Source organism: Larimichthys crocea, chromosome XIX (genome assembly GCF_000972845.2).
Source record: "Larimichthys crocea isolate SSNF chromosome XIX, L_crocea_2.0, whole genome shotgun sequence".
Classification (NCBI taxonomy): Eukaryota; Metazoa; Chordata; class Actinopteri; family Sciaenidae; genus Larimichthys; species Larimichthys crocea.
The window spans coordinates 9,141,084-9,167,570 of record NC_040029.1 but is presented as its reverse complement, the minus strand read 5'-3'; the positions used below and the strand labels follow the sequence as shown (position 1 = coordinate 9,167,570).

Sequence of the window (26,487 nt, the reverse complement as noted above, 5' to 3'; positions counted from 1 at the left end):
AGTCCCGAGCCGCTGACTCAAGTGACATCACTTTGCCGTCAAAATGTATAGCAGCGGTGCTAATTTTAACATGTGAGGCTGTATAAAATGCTATGATGCCAATATTATGTTTGTCTGTACAGTGGTCCCTCGTTTATCGCGGGGGATACGTTCTAAGAATAACCCATATAGACGAAATTTCGTGAATCAGCTTTATTTTTTACAGTTATTATACATGTTTTAAGGCCGTAAAACCCCTAACCACACACTTTTATACACCTTTCTCAGACAGGCATTAACATTTTCTCACATTTCTCTCTTATTTAAACACTTCTCCCTTCAGCCAATCAGGACGCAGAACACAATGCCCGTTCAGTACGCTGTAAAAAAAGCAAAATTACACTCAAAAAATCTGCGAAACAGCGAGGCCGTGAAAGGTGAACCGCGTTATAGTGAGTGACAACTGTATAACAGTTTGAGTTTAGAAGAGCTAAACAAAAAAAATAAATAAAAAACAGGATTATAGCACAGTATACCACGGTTAGTTCAAGAGTCGTGGCCCACGAGTGCCGATATAGAGCGTAACAGCACTCTGCTCTGCACTGCAGGTGCTCTCACGACTGTAACGGTCACTGCGTACGTGCAGCTCTGACCTGTAAACACTGGATGTGTTGGATCAGTACAGTTCCCCTTTAACAAAGCCCCTTCAAGTGTTTTTTCTTTTCACCTTGGAGCTGGGTGGGGTTGCACCAAAAATAAGTGGCTGACACTTTAAGTGCTGTCCGAAAAAAAACAAAAAAAAAACTGGGTTAGTTTTTGATGCAGTCTGAGGCCGGAGGGTCACAGACGGTTGAGTCACAGTCAGGCTGACAGTCTTTCTCTCAGCAGACGTCAGAGCTGTGATAGAATCATGGGCATTGTTCGGCTTCAGCTTTTAAATTAATTAGTTTTTCTATTCAGAGTCTGTGTGTGTGTGTGCGACTAGAAAAATATCAGAGCTGAGTAACCGAATAAGGATTGACCGGCAGAGTCGTGTGAATGTGCGTTTCTTTATGTGGCTGTGCGTGACCTGAATTACATCGAGACTCCTCCAGAGTCCTCCAGCTGTCAGTGCTTCCTCTCCTTGACACGCTGCTATTAATCTCCTGCTTCCTTTCACCTTCATTCACCCAGGTGTGTGTGTGTGTGTGTGTGTGTGTGTGTGTGTGTGTGTGTGTGTGTGTGTGTGTGTGTGTGTGTGTGTGTGTGTCCTGCTTTTCTACACACTATAAATCAGTTTTTGCGTTTGCTTCTTTCCCGGCACATTAAAGGAGTTGAACCAGCAATAAATTCTAAACTTGTCCTAATTTTCCTTCCTTCAACTGCCGATTGTGTTCTTAATTAATCATTCTGTATATGAACTGTCAGTGGTATAATTTCCTGTAGCTCGTGGAGGCATCTTGAAATGTCTTGTTTTGTCCTGAACAACTCCTGGAAATTGAGTTTCCTGCCAAATACAACAAAGTAAAGTATCAAAGCCTCACATCTGAGAAGCTGAAACCAGCAAAGGTTTGAGATTGTTGCAAAGAAAATAGACATAAATAATTAATAGACTAATTGTTGTGGCTCTACTGTGACAAAATGGTGCAAGTGTGCAGGATTCGGAGGCATCTAGCAGGGTAGCTGCTGGCTACAACCACCTCAGGGTGAAGAAGAAACTACAGTGGTCGCGAAATGAGCAAAATACTGGAGCCAGTGTTTAGTTTGTCCGTTCTGGGCTACTGTAGATGTAAAAGTCCCCCGTGGCATCACCATGAAGACGAAACTTTCGCTTCTGACTGGAACTTTTTAATTCTGAATGTTTAAGCCTTGGAATGCTTCGGCGAGGAGGTGATACGCTCCTTGAAAAACATTTCTACAGCGGAATAAAAGAGAAGTGACTCAGCTTTTCTGACTGCAGCTTTAATAAAAACGGGGCGAACACCTACGCAGAAAGTTTGCCTCAGTGTTACAAAGACGTATTAGACGTGACTGCAACAAGCTCAGATGCAGAAACATTTCAAAGCCTTTGCGAGGGTTTGCAACGTGCTGCAGCAGTATATAAAATCGCTGTATAGTGTATGTGTGTGTAACTATACACCAGGCAGAGATAATAATATGCCACAGAGGGCCAACAGTATGCCGCACCTTCACTCTTGGCACTCAGTGGTGCATACTTGTCAATCCCTGCTCTATATGTTGTCATGCTGCGGTGATTATTACTCTGCTGAATGGCTGGATCACCCTGTTTTTTTTTATAAGAAGCAGTGTTTTCACTCTTACTGGATAAAAAAAAGGCTGCACATGTGAGGGAGGACGTTTATGGAGTCAAAGAGTTTCTTTATCAGACGAGAAAATGGCTGCAGGAAGCGGGAAAAAAAAGGGGAAATGTTCTTTAATAACGAGGATTTGGTGAAGTGTTACAGATCACACAGAGAGCCGATGGTATTTATGGCTCATGTTAACCTCGGCAGAGTCGTGATTTCTTTTTATTTCCCACTCAGTGAAACAGTAACTGTATTTCACAGCCTCGATTAATTGAATTTCTCCTTGTTGCCTCGCGAGCGGACAAAACAGCAATTAGGGGACGTACTCGTAGAGTGTTTTATCCGTCACTGTGGACGTTTATGGCTTGATAAATACACCAATTCTGTTGATTTTGCAGTTCCTCAGACGTCCACTTGAGGCTGGTTCCAGAAGTCAGATTATATTAAGGCTTAAAGTTACGCAGAATTAAGAGCGCGACTCTTAAAGGCTATTAAAAGTAGGTACTGTATGTTCTGTATGTATGTAATGAAACTACATGCATGTGCTGACATTTACGAACCCGAGCTCAGAGAGAAATGCACAAAAATGATCTTTCATTAAGTGTCGGAGCAAAACAACCCGAGATTAGACAAATGACACTCGGTATCGTCAAGTCCGAGCCGCGCGGTAACTCTACACCGGTCACTTATCTGGAACATCATGAAATGAAGCTCACTGACAGCTCTGAGAGCAGCACGACAGAAAGTGCACGCCTAGAAGTTTCCAACTAGCCGTCTCTCATCACCACGGCGTGGGAGCGTGTGTGTTCATGATTTAATATCGTTATTGTGTGTACATGTATGTTCCTGCAGAGTATCCTGTTACTTTACTCTCATTCTGCTCCTTCACTTCCATATTCAGTCATCTGGGTTTGTTTACTTTGAGGTACACCGAGTCATGCGTCCATAGATTAGGAATAAAGATTTAAAGTTCAAGATACAACTTAATTAGACCCTGAACTTCATCGTTACGTTGATGTCTATGATGTTGAATCAAACTCTGCAGGTGTTTATTTGTCGTGTGCAGGTGAAACGTGTTGCACAAGAGGAACAATCATCGCCACAATCCATCAAGCAGCCTCCTCCGTTCATCTGATGCAAACCTCCTGACTCCACCACCACCACCACCCAGGAGCCGAGCACCGAACCTGGGGCGACAGTCTCTGGAGTCCCCTCCTCCCCAAACACATCCATGACTGCACCGACTTGCCCACCTAGAAATATAAATAGGACATACAACAGTATTTAAAATACTGATAGCAAGAGTAAAGTGACGTGACATTTTGCAGACAGAGTAACTTTAAGACAAAGAAAACAACATGTGAGGAGGAAAATGAGTGAACTGCAGCAACGTCTCCGTCTGCATCCTGGCTCATCAGGTCACAAAAGTAAAAAATCAATCCTTAGTAGAAAATCCTCGAGGGGATGCAGTCCCATTTTTGCCAAGCTGCAGTATTTTGGACAAAGCGTAGGCGGTGGATTGATTTCTGACTGCGACAGGTATATAGTTAGAGTCGTCGAGGTGGGAGGAAATGAAAGCACGGATGAGTTTCTCCAGACCAAACCTCGACTTTATTTCTCAAATGATTAAAAACGTGACCCACAGAGGGGTCGCAAGATAAATCTGAGAGGTTTTTAGATCAATACAAGATGATTTTACCTCCTTAAAGTGAAGTAAAGTTTGTGTTTGCTTTGTTTTAAGGGGCCTGAAATCTTTCTCTCCATTCTTTCTTTTGTTTCTTGGGGTTGAAAGCCTAAAAACTCGTTATCTCTCTCACAGTGGTGACACTTCATTCTCTCGGTAAGTCCGAGCACCTGTCTCCATCCACAGCCACCACAGGAAGTTGTTTTATCAGTCCCTTTACGACCTGTCTGCTTCGCCTGATCAATACATCCCACGTCGGAGCAGCTGTAAACGGCTTTCTTGGGACACTTCTCTCAGCACCGCATAGCTTTTACAGGACATAATGACCGGGGTGGACGGTATGAGAGCGTTTCTTTAAATTAAAGGAAGCTTTTGTGCAGCCTTACCTGCCTGCATTTGGGTCCTGTCTTAAAACCCCCTTACTTCCACATAACAAATATATGTTTTCATGTTTTTGACATCATCTAAATTGAATTCTGGGAACTGTAGTCGTGTAGTTTTATGAAACTGTAGTCTTTTCTTCTTTTTTTTATGATAAACACATTTCTTCTCCGTGCTCTGCGGACGGGCCATCTGCTCAACATTTCCTCGCGGTGTAAAAACAGATACACATGGCAGAAAGAGACACTTACACCGGGCAGGAATTGTCGGCATGAAGAAGACGAGAAAAGTCATTTTGAATTTGATTTTTATTGAGGAATGATTTGTAAGCTGCAATGTAAAACCATGCAAATGTTTTCCACTCGGCTATGCCAGGCCGGCGTCATAAAGCACCGATTTATCACACACAGACACTCTCTGACCTCTTCCTCCTTCCTCCCTCTCCTGCTCGGCGTTATGGGAGCGGGCAGTTTAAAAACAGAGGTATTTACGACTCAGCGCTCTGCTCTAGAGTTCCTGGAGCTCCACGAACATGTGGGACTGGCACTGTGACACCACCGGCTCAGTTTAAAGATAGACAGGTTGGCTATCTGGCTATTTTGTATCAGGGTCCATCTGTCTGTCTGCACACACCTGCCTGTCTATCTGTCTGTCCTGTGCAGTTAAAAGCAGAGCAAGAGAACCGAGTTAAGTTACTCAGTTAAGTGTGATTCCTTCAGACCGCAGGCTTTAGTTACGTAAACTGTAACCCCACAAACCAAACTATGTAGCCGGTGATTGGCTTGGAAGTAACACTAGGTCTGTGTAGTGACATTTTAACATGGGGACTTATGGAGACTGACTCACTTCTGGAGCGGTGGGACACATAAGTTGATCTTAAATAGGAACCAGGGTTAAAATTTCCCCTAAAAACACCTAAAACATTTCTCTGTTACTCAGGAAATTAGCTGTAATTCATTTCTAATGAAGTCTTGCAGCCGAGCAGAGATGATTTCAGGACACAGAGAGTTTAAAGATGATCACATCTTCATTAGAATAAACCAAATTCACCTCTTTAATTTACATTATCTCAGCATGTTACTGTTAACTTGGAGCAAGGTGACTGCTCCACATTCATGTGTGTTATCTAAACACGGCCTTCAACTTCAGAACTGAAAGAATCTGTCGCCATCTACAGGTCGAGAGCAGCAATCAGCCGTCTCTGTGTCTCACAGGTGAACACAATGATGCGGTGATTTGTTTTTTCTCACAGAGACTCCACCTGTTCGCACAAAAGAGAGAGTGTGGAGGGAAGAAGCAGCAGGATCTGTAGTGAAGAGAGCGATCAGACATGTGTGACAGGTATTTAGAAATCCTGAAAGAAAGCGCCCACAAGGGGAATTTCATCCCGTCAGGTCGACAGCTGCACAGGACTCCTCCTTTGCCGGATGTGAAGAGACACCTGAATTTTTGCAGCGATTCGAGTCTGGATTTGGAGGAGCAGCAGCGCAATGTGGAGGTGCACATGCAGAGGTGTGTGTTAACTCACTGCCCGTCTTTGTCAAACTGTGTTAAATCTGTTTGTTTCCTCACAGCGTCGGAGTCAAAACAACCACAACAGCACGTTTGATTCTCCTGACACTCCTGAAACAAAACCAGGTAAAAAAAAAAAGATGTATAGACATTAATGGAAACATAAATTAAATCTTAAGTGTTCTGTGAAATTCTGTGAAGGTTCTCTGGACGATCCGAACTCCATGCTGAAAGGGATGAAGGGCTACCAGCTGATACCAAGCGACCTGGAGTTCATTGAAAAGATGAAGGAAGAGAAACTTATTAAAAATCTCCAGGTGACTTCTGTCTCACTGCTGCTTTTATGGTTGTTGTGTACAGTCTTTAAACGTGCGTCACGATATCTTGACTGTCCTTTTAGAGCGAGCTGGAGGAGGCGCAGAGGTTGTTGAAGAAGGAGACGATGGCTGCGGAGCTGGTGATTGCTTCGAGGGAGAAAGCACAGGCCGAGCTCAAAAAGGTGGGTCTCTTTTTTTAATCTTTCCTCCATCAGCGCCCACCTGATGATTCCTTGTAGTTCTCTGGCTCATATCAGGGCACGTCATAATAACTCTCCATGTTCAAGGCTTTGTCTGTTACAGGCATTTTTACTGGCGTTTCATGTTGCCCCTGAAATAGCATTATTTTCCAAAAAATGTCTCAGCACCTCCCTTGAAGGTCAACGATGGTAAAAATGTGAAGCGAAAGATGATTGATCCTTGGAGATCATTCCTCTGGCATGCTCCAAGGATCATTTATCCAACAGGACTGGCCCTGTTGGGTAACGTTCATGCTTTAGAGGCAACTTCAAACACAAACCTGCAGAACGGCGCTGAAATCACACCAACGTCTTCATTAATCGTAAACTCGTGTGTGAACATGTATCCTGACAAATGTGCTGTGTTAGTTCCCATCCTGTGAAGAGATCACCGAGTGGGTAAAGGTTGTCCTCGGGGCGTCGTCTCCGTCGGTGGACTTGACAGACGTGGACGCCAAGTCTCTTCTGGCCACGGTGACGAAAGAAGACGTCCAAAGAGTGATCGACGGGAAGAGGACCGAGCTCAGGCGGATGGAGAAGATGGTGGCGAACAAGTAAGCTGTGCGGCCACAGTCTAAGTAATCTGTCCAGGGCCTATTTTGTCCCCATCCACCCCATGTCATAATCAAACTCCTTACCTTTATCGCAGGCCACATCTATAGCAAGAAACAACACTTAATCTGTCCAGAAATCCTCGTAAAAGCACCATGTCTGGCCTGTCTCCGGTCTTTATGCTTTCTCTTCTGAATAATCAAACGTATCCATCATCACCTCGAACAGATGGGTGTCGAGTCACATATTTTGGTGCGTTCTTGATGATTGACGGCGACGTTTCTTTTACAAGAAGCCTCAGGATGCAGCGACCCGTGTAGCTCCTGAATGTGGGTAAAATAATAACATGGATTCCTCAAATGTTAAAAAAACAGGAGGAAGAAAGAGGCTAAAGAAAGGGCGCAGCTTGAAAAACAAATTACCGTTGAACAGGTAAGAGAGGCTCCGACTTGTGTGATTATTTTATTGTTTTGGTGATTTTTGTTTTGACTGTTTTTATCTGCTCTCTCAGCTGAAGATCCAAGGATTGATGAGGCAGTTAACCGACCTGAAGTTTGACCTCGCAAGAGAAACGGTGAGAATCTGATCTTGTGTTATACGCCTTTTTAATTCTCGTCTCTAAAGAGAATATGGTTTCACAGGAAGCGTGCGAAGCTCTTGACATGCCGTTCAAAGTGGAAGCAGAAAAAGTGGATACCTCGGAGGAGCTACCGGCGGCTAAAAGCCAAGTGAGAAGTCGAGGGAAGGAAAGAAAACAGGCCGTTAAATCTACTGAGAAGCTGCAAGACGCTACAAACCAGAATAAATCAAAGAGCAAGCTGACGGACAGTCGGAGCAGTTTGAAAGACGATCGTGAAAATAAGAAGACGAGTGAAACTTTGAAGACGAAACAGAAGTCAGCGGAGAAGCAGACGAAACCAGTTAGAGCAGCCGGAGGGCCGCAGAGGAGGAAAACCGAGGAGAAGGACTCAGATCTGCAGGAGTCTGAACAAGCTGTGAAAGGGCGAAGAAAGCCTCCTGGAGGCGCGCAGACCGCAGCCTCACAAGCGAAAAATCAAAGTAAAGTGAGAACAGGAGAGGCTGCAGACGATGGAGAGGAGGCGCAACACGCCGGACTGAGGAGGTCCAAGAGGATAGCCAGCAGGAGGTGAAGGTGTTTTAACACATGAGGAACTTTCTTTCTTTTAAATGTGTGCCGTTTATAATTTTAGAACTGTTTTTTTGTTCAATTTGAAATAAACAATTAAACTTAAAGTAACGCACCGACGTGTACAGCTGTCCACAGTGGCATCACACTCTGAAACTGGGTTTAAAGGACCAGTGTGTGCGATTTGGTGGCAACCAGCGGAGTATTTTTCTGCTTGCTGACCCGTCGTGTCAATAAAGCCTAAATCTCACGCTCTGGAGCCTTTTTAATCTGAAGTGTCTAAGTGTGAAGGGAGGTCAAAGTTGAGCGGCTGCTTGTCCACCCTAAAAGTAAAAATTTGTGGTTGTAAATGATATTTTTACTGAATGAACCCGACACATCCCATCCTAATCTCAGGAAAAGCATCAGTGGACGTGTTTAAATAATAATCCTATCGCAGTTTGTGATTTCTGTGAGATTATGAAACATTTCCGCTAACCTAAGCCCAGTTTCCGTCTCGAGCCAGCAGGCATTTTCTTTATCGCACCTCATCTCTCACTTTCCATCGTCACAGTTGGAAACGAGTCACGAGCGCTGCTGAATCACTGCGATTTTTATTTAATTTTTTTCCTCCCCTCGAGTAATTCTTGGACGACAGCGCGGCAATTTGGGGTGTAACGTTTAATTTTACATTAACTCCCAATCAATCGGTCTGAGCCGAGGAGGGAAAAACATCACTCGCTGTCCGTGAGGTTGGAGTGGGAAAAAGTTGTGCTGACAGTTGGAATGTTTCGAGGCACCTTCTTAAATTACAAATTAAGTTTGAACTGACGGTCAGTCCGTCATTTGCCAGGATTCGCTTCGTCGAGCGGGCTGCAGTCTTGACAAGCGGGGTCTATCTTAACAGCTAAAGTTCTGTTATGTTTTCCACCTCGGGTCTTGATCCTTGACTTTTCCTGCAGTATGGGAGGCTGGTTTTCAGTCTGACTGTAATCCCCCAGAATCTGACAAGGGATTTCCCTTTTTCCCCTCACAGCTATGCACACACACACCCCGTGATATTTGTCTGATGGTCAAGCACGACGAAGCGGGCCAAGACCAAAGTAATACAAGCACAGGGTGGGAATGGTGGATCCATATCCTGCCATTAAGTTTAATAGTCTAATATCAATAAAGCCAACTTAAATTTATCATGATTCAAGAAAGGGTTTAGTTTTTGGCTTCAGGGAGTTCATCACCTTCTCTTTCACTTTGTTGTTTTCGTCTCTGTGGCTCGGCGTTCCTCCGAGTTTGCCAAAAACCTGGAGCCCTGAGCTTGCCTCTCAGAAACGAGGCATGGGAACGTTACCTCAAACACGTCAATTTTAGAAATCAGATCTTGTTTACGGAAGGAGTCCAAGCAGACTGCCCGGGATCCCGGCCCAAAGAGTTGTGGGTCGTGGATTATATACAAATTGCTCATGTCTTTCGCCTTGTGGCTGGATAAACTTCCCTCTGTATTAAGGCACTTATGAAATTACTTCTCAACAGTTTCTCTGTTTATAAAACACTTTTATCGCATCAGAATCTCATTATGTCGTGTCGTTTAATAGACCGAAGGGAAATTCTTGAAGCTTTGTTGTCACCGTGTACAAACACAGACAGTAATTTGCACTTTTACAGCATGCAGCATGTGAATTAAACATTTTACACTATGGTTGCTTTGGTGCATTTAGTGTGAGCTGCCACGAGGTGGCAGTGCTGTGGATGTTAACCCTGTGCTGCATCACCTTGAAGCAGGTTAGTGTCACTGGGCAAACACATGATGGTTCGAACCTCCAAGATTTGAGAATTTGCTGGTTTAGATTTTGATAATTTTGACATTTGGACTGTTGGTTGGACAAAACAAACATTGAAGGTGTCCCTGTGGGCTGCTGCTTTCTTTCTAATGTAAGTTTCTCTATGCAGGATTTTTAATAGTTTTTTTATGGTCTGCTGTTGGTACTTAAAGCAACATTACGTAGAAATTTATATTTATGATTTTTTTTTATATATATATTTGTTTTTTTCCTCTTTTCTTGATGCTCCAAACCGCCTGTGGTACAAACTCTAACACTCCCCTGGTGTTCTGAGCTCACATCTCAGACAGCCTGGCTAACAGACTGAGCTAACAGCAGCTAACAGACTGAGCTAACAGCAGCTAACAGACTGAGCTAACAGCAGCTAACAGCCTGAGCTAACATTAGCTGACAGCAGTTAACAGCCTGAGCTAACATTAGCTGACAGCAGCTAACGACCTGAGCTAACATTAGCTAACAGCAGCTAACGACCTGAGCTAACATTAGCTAACAGCAGCTAACGACTTGAGCTAACATTAGCTAACAGCAGCTAACGACCTGAGTTAACATTAGCTGAGAGCAGCTAACGACCTGAGTTAACATTAGCTGAGAGCAGCTAACGACCTGAGCTAACAGCCTGAGCTAACAGCAGCTAACAGCCTGAGCTAACATTAGCGGACAGCAGCTAACAGCCTGAGCTAACATTAGCTGACAGCAGCTAACGACCTGAGCTAACATTAGCGGACAGCAGCTAACGACCTGAGCTAACATTAGCGGACAGCAGCTAACGACCCGAGCTAACATTAGCGGACAGCAGCTAACAACCCGAGCTAACATTAGCGGACAGCAGCTAACAACCCGAGCTAACATTAGCGGACAGCAGCTAACAAACTGGAGCCCAAAGTTACGACACATTCACCTTACAACACTTGACAAGTCAGGGTAGCGTCAACATGAGTTATAATGTTAACTTATGGTAGGAAAGTTACACAATGTTACTCGAATTCAAGAGTCGGAATACTTCCTCCACCACGGTTTTTGTTTTTGCATACATTCCTAAACTGGGAGTTTTCGTTCATTGTGCAGTTATTTGGATAAAACCATGCTCAATGAGAGAGACATATTTTAATATAATGTTTTTTAGCTATAATATCCACTGGCAGTGGAACCTGATTAAGTGTTGGGGTGTTTTCCCATCGAGGGTGAGGACAGTCTGGTTTCACCACTCTAGAGCCAACATACAGAAACCACATATTATTGGTCTACATAAAATTATATATTTCTTAGACCGAGGATGATTCATGTTTGACATTTATGACGGTCCAAACAACATTATATGAAGTGTGGGGTGGAAATGGAAACCATGTACACATATTGTACTTATTATGGGTTCACATAACCAAAGTCCATGAAACATTAGTCAAGAAACAAAGACACAAAGAGCTACGTGTTGCACACATGTTGCTTGTTTTCACCTGATATTTTCTCTTTCCAGTAGCCCTGTTTTCACTGTGGGTGGCCTGGCTTTATCAGTAAATGCAAATCTTGCAAAAACAAAAATAGGGTGTTAGTACAATTCAGCCAATAGACGCTTAACATCTGTTAAAACACTCGTCTGGAGGTTCGAGAGCGCCATCCAACAGCAAGAACGTCTTCGGTGTGACAAAGTTATTTCGTTTCAGTCTCTTGCGTGCCGTCCCAAACCATCTGTCATCCCCCTGTAACGCTTCTCTGTTTAGCTTGGACACCAAGGCAAGACGGTCCCCCGGTCGCCAGCCAAGGAAAACCCTGTAAAAGTGTATTAGTGAGACCAGAGGAGGTGAGACCTGTGACACATGTATGTGCCGCCGCGCCAAGTCTGGTGAGGGGGGAAAAAAGCAACAACGTTTGCGCTTGGGTGAAAGCATCCAAAAATCTCAGTGTGGAGGCAAAGTGTGAATCTTGTTGCCGCTCTTGTTCTTGGGCCAGTTGCACTAAAATCCTAAACTGAGAGAGAGCACTTCACAAGAGGATACTCCTCTTTTTATGTGGTTTGTGAGAGAGCAGAGATGACCGCAGAGACGAAAGACGCTTTGGTTTAATCATTAGAGCGAAGGGTCTGAACCACACATGCCTGCCATGGAGGAACGTTTGTAAGAGTAGAAAGCTTTAACTACGTCTAGATCCTGGTTTGAGATGGTGGAAAAAGATCCACACCTTCTCTCACAGCAGTTCATTAAAACGCCAGATCATCTTGTTCCAAGTTGTTTTGCTTCATCGCGCGGAATCCACCAGGAAAGGCGACGACAGGAAGGAAGGATGTCTTTGTAGGTGTTTCGGAAATCAGAATGCGACAGACTAAACATTTGGACAATGCCTGCGCGGGCACATGCAATTCGTGGATAGTGAACATCCTTTTTTTTTTTTGTCAAATAAGCACCCACCTCTGTGAGCAAAGGTGAAAAGAACTGAATCATACCGTCGGTTTTAAGTATCTGAGTATAGTGCAGACTTTAAATGTCGACATTTCAGTGGTCTGATTTAGGCGCCCTGACAGACATGATGACGTCCGCAATAGGCCACAAATGAAAAATGCTGTAAATACCAGTAGCCCTTAAAAGGAAAACCAACTGGTTCCACACACACACCTGTAGATAGTTAGCTCTTCTGCCGGCTGTATCTTTTGTAACAGAATCGAGTTTGTTTTTGCATTTTTACTGGAATTAAAGTTGGTTTAGACCTCTTGCACGTCAAGTCCCTCTGTGAAAATCATGAAAGCAACTTATTTAACAAATTTAGATCTTTAGAATACTTTACCACCAAAATATCCACATGTAAACACATCAGGTAGCAGCTGTTTACAGCTATATTCCCCCATTTTTTAATCCCGACTATCCTTTTTTAACTTAAAGCGTCGTTTTGCATGATCGTTCTGGACCATTACACATAATGTCAGGACAGGAACTCTTGGATTTTGCGCCTGTGAACTTTGACAGACCTCCATCGTGACGGGTTCTCAGGCAACGACTTGTTTCTCTCTGTGTAATGTCTCAGCGTGCGACTACGCAGAGCCAATAAAAACTCCTGGCAAATGAAGAGAGAGCGCGCCCAGTCCGTCGAAGCTGGACAAACAGGGTCCAGAGCCGAGCTGCTGAGGAGGCACAGACCCACTGCGAAGACCAACAGTAGTCTTCTGCCCTCCTTTTTCTCATCTGGCTACATTCTTATTATGATTCTGTCTCTATTTTGACTCCGTCTTTCTCTCTCAGTCTTTGAGACGACGCTGAGGTGACGCTGCCAGAATTGCCCTCGACATCTCTATGATGATGCGAGGCAGGTTGAGATTAATAAATCATCACTGTAGCGCCGAGCTGTGAGACCTGATGGAGTTGATAAAGCCTCCCAGAGATTGCTGACTTCAGCCGTTTCCGTCTCTGGAAGTAATTTTGCCGGATGATAAAGAACAGCGAAAATGTTGGTGAAAAGGTCAAGCACATATACTTTTTTGTGTTTAAGAGATATGAAATGCCTGGTGGGAATTTAATGCCCCTTAAATATCAACATACTAGAACATATTTAACTTTGATGTCAAAGTCAGTCCGTTACAGCAAAGTCGACGTTGTAATTATAAAGTGTCTTCATCAGGAACAAAGATGGATTAGAAAAACATCTGACTTTGATGCAGGAGACCGCCGTTGGTTTCCCATTTCCATCCAACAGTCGATGCTTCTTTCCTTTTAAACCTTGACCACGGTTGTTCCTGAAGAGGAAGACTTATTTTAGGCCAAGCCACAAGTCGTTATTTGTCAATGAACCCAAGAAACCTTCACAGGAAGACGCAGACAAATGGTGGCGTCACAATAGAAGACAGTATAAAACATGGACGTTGCATGCGTAGCTTCTCCGTGGTGAAGCTGAACGAAGCCCGATTCCTCAAACAGGCCACCTGTAACAACACCTACCTGTCAATCAAAGCTCTTAATAAGGTTGTACTCTAATTTAGACACATCTCCATGGTTCGTACTAACGGGCTCCTCCTTCTTCGTTGGAGGCTATCACAACATTAATCCAGGATCAGTCTGTCTGTCTCAGCCTGTGTGGCATAAAAAAAAAAAGGTCTGGGTCAGTTTACCCTTCTCCTCAGAGGAATGCTGGGAATTGTTTGCACTTGTCCGTTTCTGCTTCTGCTGCTCAGTTTGGCTGTTTTTTTGGATGCATCTGTGTTTTTTCTGGTGTTCGAGGCTGGAGCCTCAACTGTGTCTGTATCTGTGTCACGTCTAAGTTTGAGCTTGTGATTCTGGGATCATGACGTCCTGGTCTGGTTGGCGAGGCGTAAAAAAAACGAGCCAGTTTTGAAGATACTAATGCCATAATATTTTGCCAAGTGCAGAAATAAAACAGGGCTTTGTGGCTTCATCTGACACACAAGCGGGAAGGAATTTTTTTTGTTGGGTGTTTTTTGCTTCAGTCACGTGCATAGAAAGTATTTCTGCTCAGTGTCACGCTCCCGGACTTGACAAATGTTCCTGAAAACATTTGACAAAGACTCCCTAACGATACTTTCAACTGAAATACCTGTGGTTTGGTTGCTCTTCATACTTCAAAGCATGTAATGTGCTCTGTAAATTACTCGTGGAGGGAGGTGGCTGCAAATTCTCAACCACCTAATACGGCATGACCCACAGAATAAGTGGATGAAAGGGTGAAAATGATCCCTTAATTATCCTGGACAGCTCAGACAGTCGCGTTTCACAGAAAAAAGAGACAAAATTCTGGTTATTATATTTGATACCTTTTCCTCCAGGAGTGTGAATGGCAGACAGCTGCCATTCCCGACTGTAATTGCACGAAACAGCTGATACTAGAATTTTGGTTCTTGACAAAATGGACACCAACAGGAAAGCTGTACTGGCTTCTTATTCAGCAGAGTAGGCTTACATAAATTCAGCTTCTGTCATTTTATACTCTTTGTTCCCTCCATGGGTATTTGTATGATGAATTAGGTCCACACGACAGAGTTGCATGTATTTACTTCATATCTGGCAGCAGAAATTGTTTCACTCCCCAAATTTAGCTTCTTTTAAATGTTGGTTTGGTTTTTACGATTGGATCCAGGCAGAGAACGTCTTACCTGCTGCCAATAAAGCCTGATTAATAAATCTTTATTAGTTTATCACAGCAATATCTCGTAGATGTTGGTATTTCTGCAATGTAGCACCCGCAGATTCAGAGCGAAATATGGACTGTTACTGTAAGTTGACGTAGAAACATAGCCAGAATCTCAAGTTTTTCTGTTTCATTTCGGAAACACACACACCCTCAGCCAGAATTCGTGTTCAATGAGGCAAAGCCCTCATAAGTCAGATACGCTCGTAACATGTCATTAATCTGTCTTATTTTTAACTCACATTAAGTTTATTTGAATGTGGGAATGCAGAGTTCAACATTTGTATGGTATTCAAAGCAAACATTTATTCGATCCCCCGGACATGACTTTTTGTTTAAGGCTAATTTCTGAATCCACACTGTACGGCTCTGCTAATACTCCCAAAGGAACTGCTATTAAACTCATGTTTGTGTTCTGTTTCATGCCGTCTAGATCCTTTTATAATTGCACTGCAGAAGAAAGAATCACATCTTTGTGTTAGGACCTTTAATACTGAACATTTTTTGGCAAATTTATAAGATTAGTATCTTTTTAAATGTTAATCCCAGTACAATAACTTTGCCAGTTATCGAGGTTTGCATGCCATGGTCGTAAGAAAACATTTAAAACATGTTGGTGTGGATCACCTGTTGAATGAGGTTGCAGCACATCTCCAATCGTTGGGTGGGCGTTAGATTTACAGCGTGGGTGTGGTGGGAATCGTGTGAGTGTGTATCGAGACACCTGTCTGGTCTTGGACAAACAGCGTTCCCATGAGAAACTCAACATGTCTGTCTGAGAAAATGTATGCCAAGAGGGAAAATGAGTGATGGATGTCTGGATCAGGTGTACCCATGTAGTCACACTCCACTGCTAAACCTAAAAACTAATAAACAAGTTTAAATTATGACCCAGTTTGAGCTTTGGCAAATGCTGACTAAGAATGGAGCCGGTGTCATGCCAGAACCGGAGCTGGGCTCAGTAGCCTCTATGGACATAATGACGGAGGAGAAGAGACCAAAGAGGACGTTGACAGAGGCTTTGTCCCAGGCTTTGAGCTAACATTAGCTAACAGCAGCTACAGTTGGCAGCAGTTTACTTCACTGTCCATCATAAACTCTGTAAATCACAGAGAGAGTTGAGGCGGAGCGGCCGGAGGACATCAGAGGGAAAAACAGAAAACATTTTCTCCTCATAATATGATCCAGTTTCACCAAAATCAGTTCAATAGTTGGTGTGTGTGACTCAGTGTCGTACAGCGTCAAACTTTTGCCCCAATCGCAGAGGGCCCAGACTTTGGCCAGCCTTTCGACCAGATGAACAGACGATGACTCAGTGGCTTTTCATGCTATGAGCAAGCTCTTTTTATTTTTTGGATCCACCTAAGATTGATTAATTTACTTCCCACCATCAAACACTGGAGGGATTTCCAGTCCACACATATCTGGCCCCCGTTTCAAGGGCAGCAGAGGAATGAAATGGAAACCAAACCTTTTGGCTCAAACTTTGAGCCAAATAAATAAAACGTTTGAGAGAGAGAGAGGTCCTCCTAAAGCTGTGGTATTCTCTCGTATACATGCAGTAATCTTGACGGACAGAGATTACCTCCATTTCCAAGGTCGATGGAGTGTGTGCGCAGAGTCAGATGACAGCATAGTTGACATAATGTGGATGGAAATGGAGAAAGTAACTCTGTGCATATGAGTTTTTCTTTATTATAGTTGTTATTGGAGGCCATGAATATGTTGTTTTAATCCACAAACCTAAAGATCTTTCTGGCAGTTCAGTAAATATATTGTAGCCTGCAGAATATTTCAAATCCATCCATGCATCCACATTTTTCCTCTTATCTGGGGTTGAGTCACAATAGCAGCAGGTTAAGCAGGGTGTTCCAGTTGTGTTGCAAGTTCCCGAGGTGTTCCCAGGCTAGATGGGCTATGTTGTCCCTCCAGCAGGTTTGGGTCTGGACATTGTAACTCCAAAGGAAGGAACCCAGGAGGCACTTAGCTGGCTCCTTTCGGCAGCTCTACTCCCTCTGGATGTCCGGGCTCCTCAACCTTACCATCTGTAAGCCCGGCCACCTGGCAGAGGAAGCTCATTTTGGCCGCTTGTACCCGCAGTCTCATTCTTTCGGTCACTGCCCAAAGCTAATGACCATAGATGAGGGTTGGACTGGAAAATCGAGAGCTTTGCCTTCCGAGATATTTAAAGTACGCAGTAATATCGACCGTCTTTTTTGAACAAATGGATGAAATTATGTGATTTAAAATGTTTACAGAATTATGTGTAGCCTTGAAGTTTTCTCTATAAGTGAAAGCGACACATTTTTCTGGTATTTTTAATATAATCACGGTCTAGTCCGGTCAATTTATTTGTAAAGGGGTTTTTTGGCAGGCAGGTGTGTTCAGGTGTGTTTAGGAGTTAGTGACTGACGGACTGCAGAGAAGTAGAAAAAGTAAACATTGATGGATCATATTCGACATTTTCATAATGTAATTACTCTGATCCTGTTGTAGGTAACCCGCCCAGAAACACAGACTGTACACAATGGTTCTATTGATGGAAAACGAACCAATGAACCGCGTAGGTGGTTTCTTTTCATGGAGTCTTTGTGGACAAAGTGGGGAAAGATTTTCAGCAGGTAAATCAAGAAGGCTGGAGCTTGGAGTCATGTGAAGGTTGAAAATAATGCACACTGACAATAGAGCGCTACAAAGACTGTATTAAAAAAATGGACGTCATATCCGTGGCGTCACCCACTATGGCAACATTTTTGTTGATGTTAGATGTAGAAAAATGACAACAACCAAACTGTTACTTAAAGACTGGGTCAGAACAAAATTGCAGATCTTGTTGGGTCCAAAAATGGTCAAAAGTGGTCCAAGGAAGGAAAAAGGGGTCATCGGCGGCCAACGCTCATTGATGCACATTGGGAGTGAAGGCTGGTCCATGTGGTCCGATCCAACAGACAAGCTACTATAGCTCGAACTGCTAAAAAAAGTTCATGCTGGTTGTGACAGAAAGGTGTCTGAATAAAGAGTCCGTAAACCAGTCAGGGTGTCCACGCTTGACCCCTGTCCACTGCCGAAAGCGCCAACAATGGGCACTAGGCACTGGAAGAGGGTGCCCTGGACTGATAAATCATGTTGTCTTTACATAGGGAACACGGCGGCGGAGGCAGTTTGATATGTGATGCTCCTGTGATTACATCTTTGTTGGAAAGAAAGCATCTCTGCCTGTCTTTGGTGCATTACAATAAATTTAGGAAATCAATGATGCCATTGTTAGGCAAGGAATGTTGGTGAAAAAACTGAGCACCAATAAAGGTGTGTAATAACACTTCTGAAAACAATTTACATCCCAAACCAATCATATCGAACAGTGTAACAGTATGTTGAATTACACTGGAAAACACCCAGAAACAAACCTAATCCGACCATCTACTGCAGCTAGCAAATTGGTGTAAAATCATGGATTATTCCTGGTCTGCTTGAACCTCGATGGTTGCATCACACTTTAAGAAAACATCCACGTTGGGATCCGTATAGATTTCCAAGTACAGTGACAGACAAAGCAGCACAGAGCGGGTTTGCCCTCGTACAACCCTGCTTCTTCACTACAGACTTAATGACCACAGGAAATGTTGGTTAAGGCGGTTTGTGGCTAATGATCCTTTTCCTGTGATATCACGTAGGACTGGTGCGCTCTCGGTTTGCTCTGTAATTGGTCTGACTTCACCAAAGGCAAACACGCGGTGACAACATGAATAAACAGTATTATGTTGCCTTTTCCAGCCCTTAAGTCGCACGGCTGCTCTTGTGTGTTATGTTTTTACAAGCTCTAGTGTGCTACAGTGAATGGCTGAACTCACTGTGAGATGCTAAAGATAATATTTGACCTTCTGAGCACAGGTTTGGTTGGTTTGAGAAGGCTCTTTCTTTCCCTACCAATACTGGTTTATATTGTCTTTTGTGTTCTTCAAAACTTCTTCAGTGCATTGTGTCACCATAGAAATACGTTTTGATATTACAAGCACATGTGTAGCATGGTTACCGTTCATCAAAAACAGATTTTTTGTGATTTAATCTTCTTGGAAATATAATAGGACAGCTGTGACTCTGTCTCTGAACTCTGGTTTTTGGATTGTTGATGCTGTGTTAGCTCAAAGCTTGTAGTACATGCTAAAGCCTCGTCGGTATCTTCGGGTTTTGCAGTAGTAGGAAAAGCACAGGGTGAATGATAAAATAAGCTGCTTCAGTTTCAGTCGTTGTTAATGAAATGAGTAGTAAGTAAAGACTGCTATCCAGTGAATCCAGGATTTAGCGCCCCCAGTTTCAGAGTGTAATTCCACTGTGGTAGTGGTGTGTCGGTCGTGAATGTATCGTTCAATATGAACTAATCTTTCATATGACTGGAGTAATGAGTAGTCTCAGTGAGTGATTCGTCATTTTGATGCAGTACGTTCCCTCACCACAAGGCAGCTGCATGACCACTCAGACTGTGTGATGAGCATTACACACAGTGGTTCGTTCATACCATACGGATTATTTGTCGTGTGACAGGCCGCTCAGGCTGTGTAACGAGCAGTACACACATCGGTTCGTTCATACTTAGACTGTGTAACGAGCAGTACACACATCGGTTCGTTCATACTTAAACTGTGTAACGAGCAGTACACACAGCGGTTCGTTCATACTTAGACTGTGTAACGAGCAGTACACACAGCGGTTCGTTCATACGGATAATTTGTCGTTCATTTGTTGCGTGACAGGCCGCTCAGGCTGTTTAACGAGCAGTACACACAGCGGTTCGTTCATACGGATAATTTGTCATTCATTTGTTGCGTGACAGGCCGCTCAGGCTGTGTGACGAGCAGTACACACAGCGGTTCGTTTATATGGATCAGACTCTCGTTCGCGCTGCACTAGTAAATGAACGAAATGACTCAAAAAAAGATTTTACCGTCTAAATAAGTGATGTGAAGACTCGAATTTCCCAACACTGCACTGTGGTCGACAACTTTGCTAACGTGCTAACCTGCAAAGCTAAGGACATGTGCCTGCTACATTATCCCTGTGAGCATGTTAGCACATTTAGCATTATAAACTCAAAGCTCCTGCTATGTTTCACAGTGCGGCCTCACGGAGCTGCTGGCATGGCTGTAGATTTTTCACCCAATTAAACCGTCGTCTTATGATTTCACTCCTCTGTCACTCAGCTGTGCCAGTTGCAGTGAGACACAGTCAAGAGCTCGAGAGGAAAAGTGAGAGGCTAAATGATTTCTTTGAGAAACTGCTGCTGCCAGACCTTGTGCTTTTTTTTTTTTTTACAACAACAGCAGCCCTGCTGGCTTTAATGAACGGATAAAGACGATCTGTCGTCTCCAGAACCTTTTTTTTTTTTTTTGGCATCCAGCTGCCAAAGTCTCAGAACCCGTCCACCAAAGACGGAGAGGAACATTTTCAAGTAGTGCAGCTTTCCCTAAAAAATCAAAGCACTCGGAGCTCTGAGACGACCGGATTAACAGCCAGACAGAAAAATTCAAAAGGTGGTCATGCGAGAGCAAACAGCTCGTCACCGCATTAAGTAACTGGTTCCAGCAGGAATCAGCGGGTTTGCTTGTTTCACTGCGAGGAAGTGCTGCAGACAGTGTTGACTGATGTATAACCTTTACTTTGCTCGCCATATGTATGTTGGGACTGGGAACGTATGTGCAGTTCTGCCTCACTGAATTAGGACTGTTAGTCTTCTTGCACCACAGCTGTAAAAAATTGCGTCGTTTCACGTAATGACATCATGTCACTGACGTCTTTTTGGAGCCAAAGGACAAAAAACAGATCCAGAATCGAAGACGGAGCTCGACTGTATGGAAGTTTAAAGATGTCAGATTCCCTCTTTGGCATGCAACCAAACAAAGGTGACAAAAGGAAATCCCTCCATATAAGCCTGATGTATGAACGTTTAAAAAGTCTCCCGCTGGCAGGGCAGGAAATCCAGTGAGAGCTCATAAATCTTTCCACAAGGCTTTCGGGTTAATCGTAGTCGAGGGCCCGTATGATGGATGAGGACTCAGATGTACAGTAGTACCTCTGACTTCATGACTGTTTGACAGTATGTCACATTGAAGGTAGCAGAGGTAAACATCATTAAAATGTGTATAAATTGAGTAATTAGCAGATACATCTTAATCATAGCTGACAGTTTTAGCATGGAAGTATCTCAGAACATCCGATCCAACTGATTTCTAGCTGCCAATTATGAATTTTTTCAACGTTCATTAGCAGAATTTATAGCTACCCAATAAATGTTTGCTCAAAGAGTTGATTGAAACCGCTGGCTTTTATTGTTTCAAGTTGACTTAAATATTAATTTGAAAGCCACATACGTACTATACGCCTACTGTAGGTTAAAAGCTATTTAGCCAAGCTAACATTCTTGTTATTTTAGGAACTAAACTAATTAGCCAAGCTAACACACTTACTACTGTAAGAATTAAGCTAGTTAGCCAAGCTAACACACTTATCACTGTAAGAATTAAGCTAGTTAGCCAAGCTAACACACTTACTACTGTAAGAATTAAGCTAATTAGCCAAGATAATGCCCTTACTACTGTAAGAACTAAGCTAATTAGCCAAGCTAACACACTTACTATTGTAAGAATTAAGCTAGTTAGCCAAGCTAACACACTTATGTTTTCCATATTCAGTTTTTTAGCGAGCTAGCAATTAATGCTAATTAGCACTAAAAGTACATTTGAAGCTAATGGGAATGTCAGTGTGGGAATAGTACAGAATGCATCCATTGTGTTTATTATGACTCTAATTTGACCTGTTGGCCCTCGTGTAAAAGCTACAGCATCACCAGAGATATGACGATTCATCCTGTCTGTATGATGTCTCTTTAATAGATGTTGACATATTTCATATTGGGCTAAAGTGGTGGACTGACCCACATTGTCATCCGCAGAGGCACACCGCTAATGTCCCTCAAATTGAGCTACATGTTTTTTCACGGCAATATATTCATATATTTGACACAAACTGTGTTTTGGAGTCGGGAACGTCCAAACTAAAGACAAACACAAAATTTAATCCTCCACTTTGATTTCCTCAGCTGCAGAGTGCGGGGGTTTGACAAATTTTGTTTGTTCAGTGTTTCATTTCTCAAAGACGGGAGAAGAACAATAAGACCCAGATGCGGGAGAAACTCAACAGTGTTCCCTGGCTCCAGTTCTGTCACCACAGATTTGAGTACTACTCTTAGCTTCTGTTCAGGCTGCATTGCTTTACTTTCCATTCAGCCGACTCAGCAGCTGCCGATTTTGGCCGTTGATCGGTCCCGTCTGTTAGAACATCTCAAAGTCACCTTAAGGACTCAGAAATATGCTGACCGTCCACTTCCTCCAGCGTACCTCTTGGTTATTTGGTAGAGAAAGGAAGTGGAAAATAGTGTCGTGTGTGGAAAAAATGTTAAAGCTTGTCATTTAAAGTTTTGTGCTGATGCTGTGGTTCGCATTTTGGTGTGAGAATCAAGACCGGAGCCAGTGACCTATTTCACACGACCATTACAATCTTCAAATCAGCTGAAATGTGACCACTGACTTGGCAGATGTGTCTCTAAAAGAAAATGAAGAGTAACATTTTTGTTTTTTGTTTTTTGCATGTAGCACTAGTTTCTAGTGATGGGGAGTTCGGGTCTTTTTAGGGAGTCGGATCATTTGACTCGGCTCGTTCGCGACTGACACATCAAAACTAGTTACCAAACTAGACAATACATACGAAGCTCACGCAACAGTGCGTCCACCTGTTTGCAGGACTCTCGCTGCCAATCCCGAGATCAAAGAAAAGCTTATTTAGGAGCAGGAAACGGGAAGTAATGAGAGTCACTGCCACGGCTGTCTGCTGCAGCAGCTTGGCCTTCAGATCTAAGTCTCAGGTTAATAACTACAGGAACGGGAAGTCTGCATACAGACACGTATGAGGTCAGTGTTTCCACGCAGCTGAACTGTTGTTGTTTCTGGTGTATGTTGGGATAATAGCTGAAATAAACGTCTGACTGCAAGATGGTCAGTGATGTTAACTGTAGTGATAAGTGGGAAGTTCGATTCTTTTTAGGGAGTCGGATCATTTGACTCAGCTCACCAAAAAGAGTCGGCTTTTTCAGCTCCCAGGTGATTGTTTTCATTGCATTGAATGCACTAACTTGCTTGTGGAACCACTCTGGCACACAAAGCAGATAGAAACACCTATAAAAACTTTGAACCGACTCGTTCGCGACAGACACATCATTAGTTAACTTACCAGTAAGTGAAGTCATGACTATTTGAATTGCAAATTACTTTAACGAGCACCAATTAGCGCGGCACAGAGGGGCTGTCAGTCGAAGGGGGTGGACACGTTAAAGAGCTAAAATAGCAACACAAACAAAAACACATAGAATAAGTCCTTTTTAAATGTGAACCAGCTGCTCGGCGTGTGAGTGTTCGCCCCTCATGTCTCTGCTTATTACTCTGATTTTGGACAAAAGGCAAAATATTTTTGACATTTTACACCCAAAGCTCTCTGGAGGGGAGTCACATAGGAGGATAGAAATACATGTACGTGCAAAACTCTTTCTTGTAGCATTTAGCTCAAAGGTAACACTGTGGTAGCTGTTCACAGAGCTGTAAGCATGGATGTGGATTTGGCCTTTTTTATGCACAAATAAACGAGAAAGAACAGGAGAGGACTCGTCCATTTTCTCATCTTTAATGTGTAAATTGTGCAAATCGACCAAAAGCTCCAGAACAGCTTCTTTAAATGGGCGTTGTGGTTGGATTGTTTTGTCATCTACTGTGTGTGTGTGTGTGCACTCTCTCCTCTCTCTCAGCTCGACGTTGACCTCTGCCAAAACCAAAGTGAGACCCTGCCCTTAAATCTCTCTGCATGCAAAGAATGCACCGAGAGCTCCAAGTCAAACGAGGATCTTCTTCCTTGTGATCTATCGTCGCAGCTCGCTCTTTTCGCCTCGCTAATAAAGCTGCAAACATGCAACTTCCAGCAGCGTTTTTTCAGATCTGATTTTTCCCTGTTTCCCTCCCCTCCTCCTTCCTTCCTCCCTTCCTTACTTTCTTTCCTCTCGCATACATGCACAGATCCTTTCTCCTCTCTCCTCTCAAACTCGTGCAGCTCCACCCACCTGCAGATAAAAGCCAAACCCTCACCAGAGCAGCTCCTCAAAGCTTTGTGATACCTCCACCCTGCAGCAGCAGCAGCAGCAGCACACAAAGGTAAGTGATGCGTCACTGCCGGCACAGCAGGATTTTATATTTTTGTTTGGCATGATCGGCCTCATAGTAGTGTTTTTATTGCATGGTTGTGGTGCCGGAGCTTGGATTATTTTCACCCCCTTTTTCTCTCTCTTGGAATTCCTTGGAGTTGGATTTGGGAAAGCAACAACAACACGTCCAAAACTTCCCCAAAAAAAGTTGCATAAGACATCCGACGAAGCCTTTTGCTGACAGAAATCTCTGCAGATAATGTCTAACAGTTTCCCAAATCCCAGAAAAAAAAGAGACACCTGGGAAGAATAACTCAGCTTGTTAAAATAAATGCACGGTTCAGCATCTTGACAGGATTTAGCACCACTTAATGGAATGTTAGCTGCATTTCTTTCAACACAGGATTCAGTGTTAAGGTTAAAATATCCCACATAAATAAGAGAAGACGGGATTAGTTTTAGAAAGAGGCTTCCTGGCAGCAAGTTGGCTCTGAGAAATGAGTCAGAGACGGAAAGTTTGGGCTTTGGGAGCTCTCTTTTTTCTACCTATCTTCCACCTAAAACATGTGTTTAACTCCCGGACAGGTCTTAAGATGGATTTGCTCAAAAAAAACCTCAACCAATTCTCCCCTCTCTATCCTCCTCGGTATAACTCTGTCACAGAGTATCCGAGCGAGCGTGCACCTGCCAAGAAACAGTTCCCTGCTTCACACCCCGACGTGGATTTATCAGTGTTAAACATGTCCTTTTCCACCCTCAGCCTCTCCTGTTGGACTGTTTTCTCCTTGCGAGTGGGTGGAAATAATAGTCGCTATCACGGAGTATGAAACCAGGTGTGGATCTATCTAATGAGCTTCACAGGCCTGTGTGATGAACTCAGGCGATAACCTTCTTTAGATAGCAGAGAGGTCGGTTTATATAGAAGCCAGCGAGGTTTAGCATCTGTTTCTAACTTCCAGCTCCTTCGGTGCCACTAAAAGTGATCGTGTTTTTCCTTTTCTTTGAGAGAAAACTCCTTTAATTAGGGGAAAATGTGGTAACCTCGCATAGCTGAGGTCGAACAACTCGTACAATTAACTCGCTGATAGTTTTTGATTACCGTAAACTCTCGCTGAGCTGGAAGGACCGCTGCCATCGCCAAATTGTTGATGTAAAATGCCGTGGAAACGGAGACAACACCGCAGCAGTGTCTGAAAAGTTTATCCAGAGTGGTACCAACCAGACTTCCCAAAATGAGAGTTCCTTGTAACGAAGCTCGATCAGGTGGAAGATACCTGAAGATTTATAGTTTTTCGTGTCCAAAGGCCTTGAGGCTGGCTGTGTTTGGAGCTGGAGCTAGATCAGTTTTGGCCCAGGATGGGTTTTGCCACTCCAAGTTCCCGCTGTCCAGTAAAAGAAAAAATGTCAGGCATGTTTTCTTTAAAACCAATTAACTCGTCGGGAGTCGACCGTACTCGCCGTGTCTTTAATGAAACGGCAGGTTGATGCTGGAGACGCTTCACTGCAGGACATCGCTGCTCTCCGGACGGTCACTCGGGTCATGGATTGTTTTATTAGATTTGAGGTTGCTTTGGCGATATTATTTAGTTTTTTGCACAAGCTGATGGTCTGAAGATGGATTAAACGAGCGACATGTCAATTAGTGAGCTTTAATCCTAAATTATACCGGGCATGACTCCGGCCAGAGCTGTTCTATTTCTTTTTACAATCATAGACTGTGTAAAACATGGACGTAGTCTCTGTGATGTCACTCTGACAAGACGCTGTGAAGCTCAGTGTGGTCGCCGCCATCTCGGCTAAGACGTGGAATAACCAAATCTGAGCCAGTTATCAAAGGCGACATCCCGGTGGGACGTATTAGAGTTGCTGCTAGGCAGATTTTACACAACCAGGCTAGCTGTTTCCCCCCGTTTCCAGTGTGTATGCTAAGCTATGCTAACTGCCTCCTGCCTGTAGAGCTTCATCTATAGTGCACAGACGTACGAGTCGATCCTATCATGCAACTCTCTCAAGTCAAAGAGCAGTGAGCTCGTTGGTTTGTGCTAAGCTGAGGGGGCTGGATGTTTGCAGAAGCTGCTCCTGTCAGCAGACTTTACACAGTCGTCACTCTCTTAACGCCTCTCGACGGCGTTTTCTCTCACCTACCGAACGGGAAGTGTTTATGCAGCTCAGAGGGAATGTGTCTCTCCTGATCCCTGCAGCTGCAGCCTCT

General features: G+C 43.6%; 2 protein-coding genes across 7 annotated transcripts in view; both read left to right on the top strand.

Annotated features, from left to right (window-relative positions):
* The window catches only part of ect2l (epithelial cell transforming 2 like), a 194,377-nt gene extending 188,726 nt beyond the window's left edge, over nucleotides 1–5,651 (top strand). For 2 of the 4 annotated variants that reach the window (XR_003464293.1, XM_019273225.2), the window contains one exon: nucleotides 3,331–5,574. The gene's annotated coding sequence lies outside the window, so the exon portion shown is untranslated. The other 2 variants (XM_019273226.2, XM_027291854.1) reach the window with 2 other exon arrangements.
* The window catches only part of LOC104928335 (hypothetical protein), a 28,799-nt gene continuing 7,896 nt past the window's right edge, over nucleotides 5,585–26,487 (top strand). The window contains exons 1-9 of one of the 3 annotated variants that reach the window (XM_027291858.1): nucleotides 5,585–5,827; nucleotides 5,904–5,967; nucleotides 6,043–6,158; nucleotides 6,242–6,340; nucleotides 6,767–6,951; nucleotides 7,324–7,381; nucleotides 7,461–7,523; nucleotides 7,591–8,096; nucleotides 24,151–24,285. In XM_027291858.1, coding sequence (XP_027147659.1) covers nucleotides 5,660–5,827; nucleotides 5,904–5,967; nucleotides 6,043–6,158; nucleotides 6,242–6,340; nucleotides 6,767–6,951; nucleotides 7,324–7,381; nucleotides 7,461–7,523; nucleotides 7,591–8,096; nucleotides 24,151–24,285 — 1,394 coding nt within the window. In that variant the 5' untranslated portion in view covers nucleotides 5,585–5,659. Of the gene's footprint in view, nucleotides 5,828–5,903; nucleotides 5,968–6,042; nucleotides 6,159–6,241; nucleotides 6,341–6,766; nucleotides 6,952–7,323; nucleotides 7,382–7,460; nucleotides 7,524–7,590; nucleotides 8,097–23,885; nucleotides 23,947–24,150; nucleotides 24,286–26,487 lie in introns of those variants that run through there. The other 2 variants (XM_027291859.1, XM_027291860.1) reach the window with 2 other exon arrangements.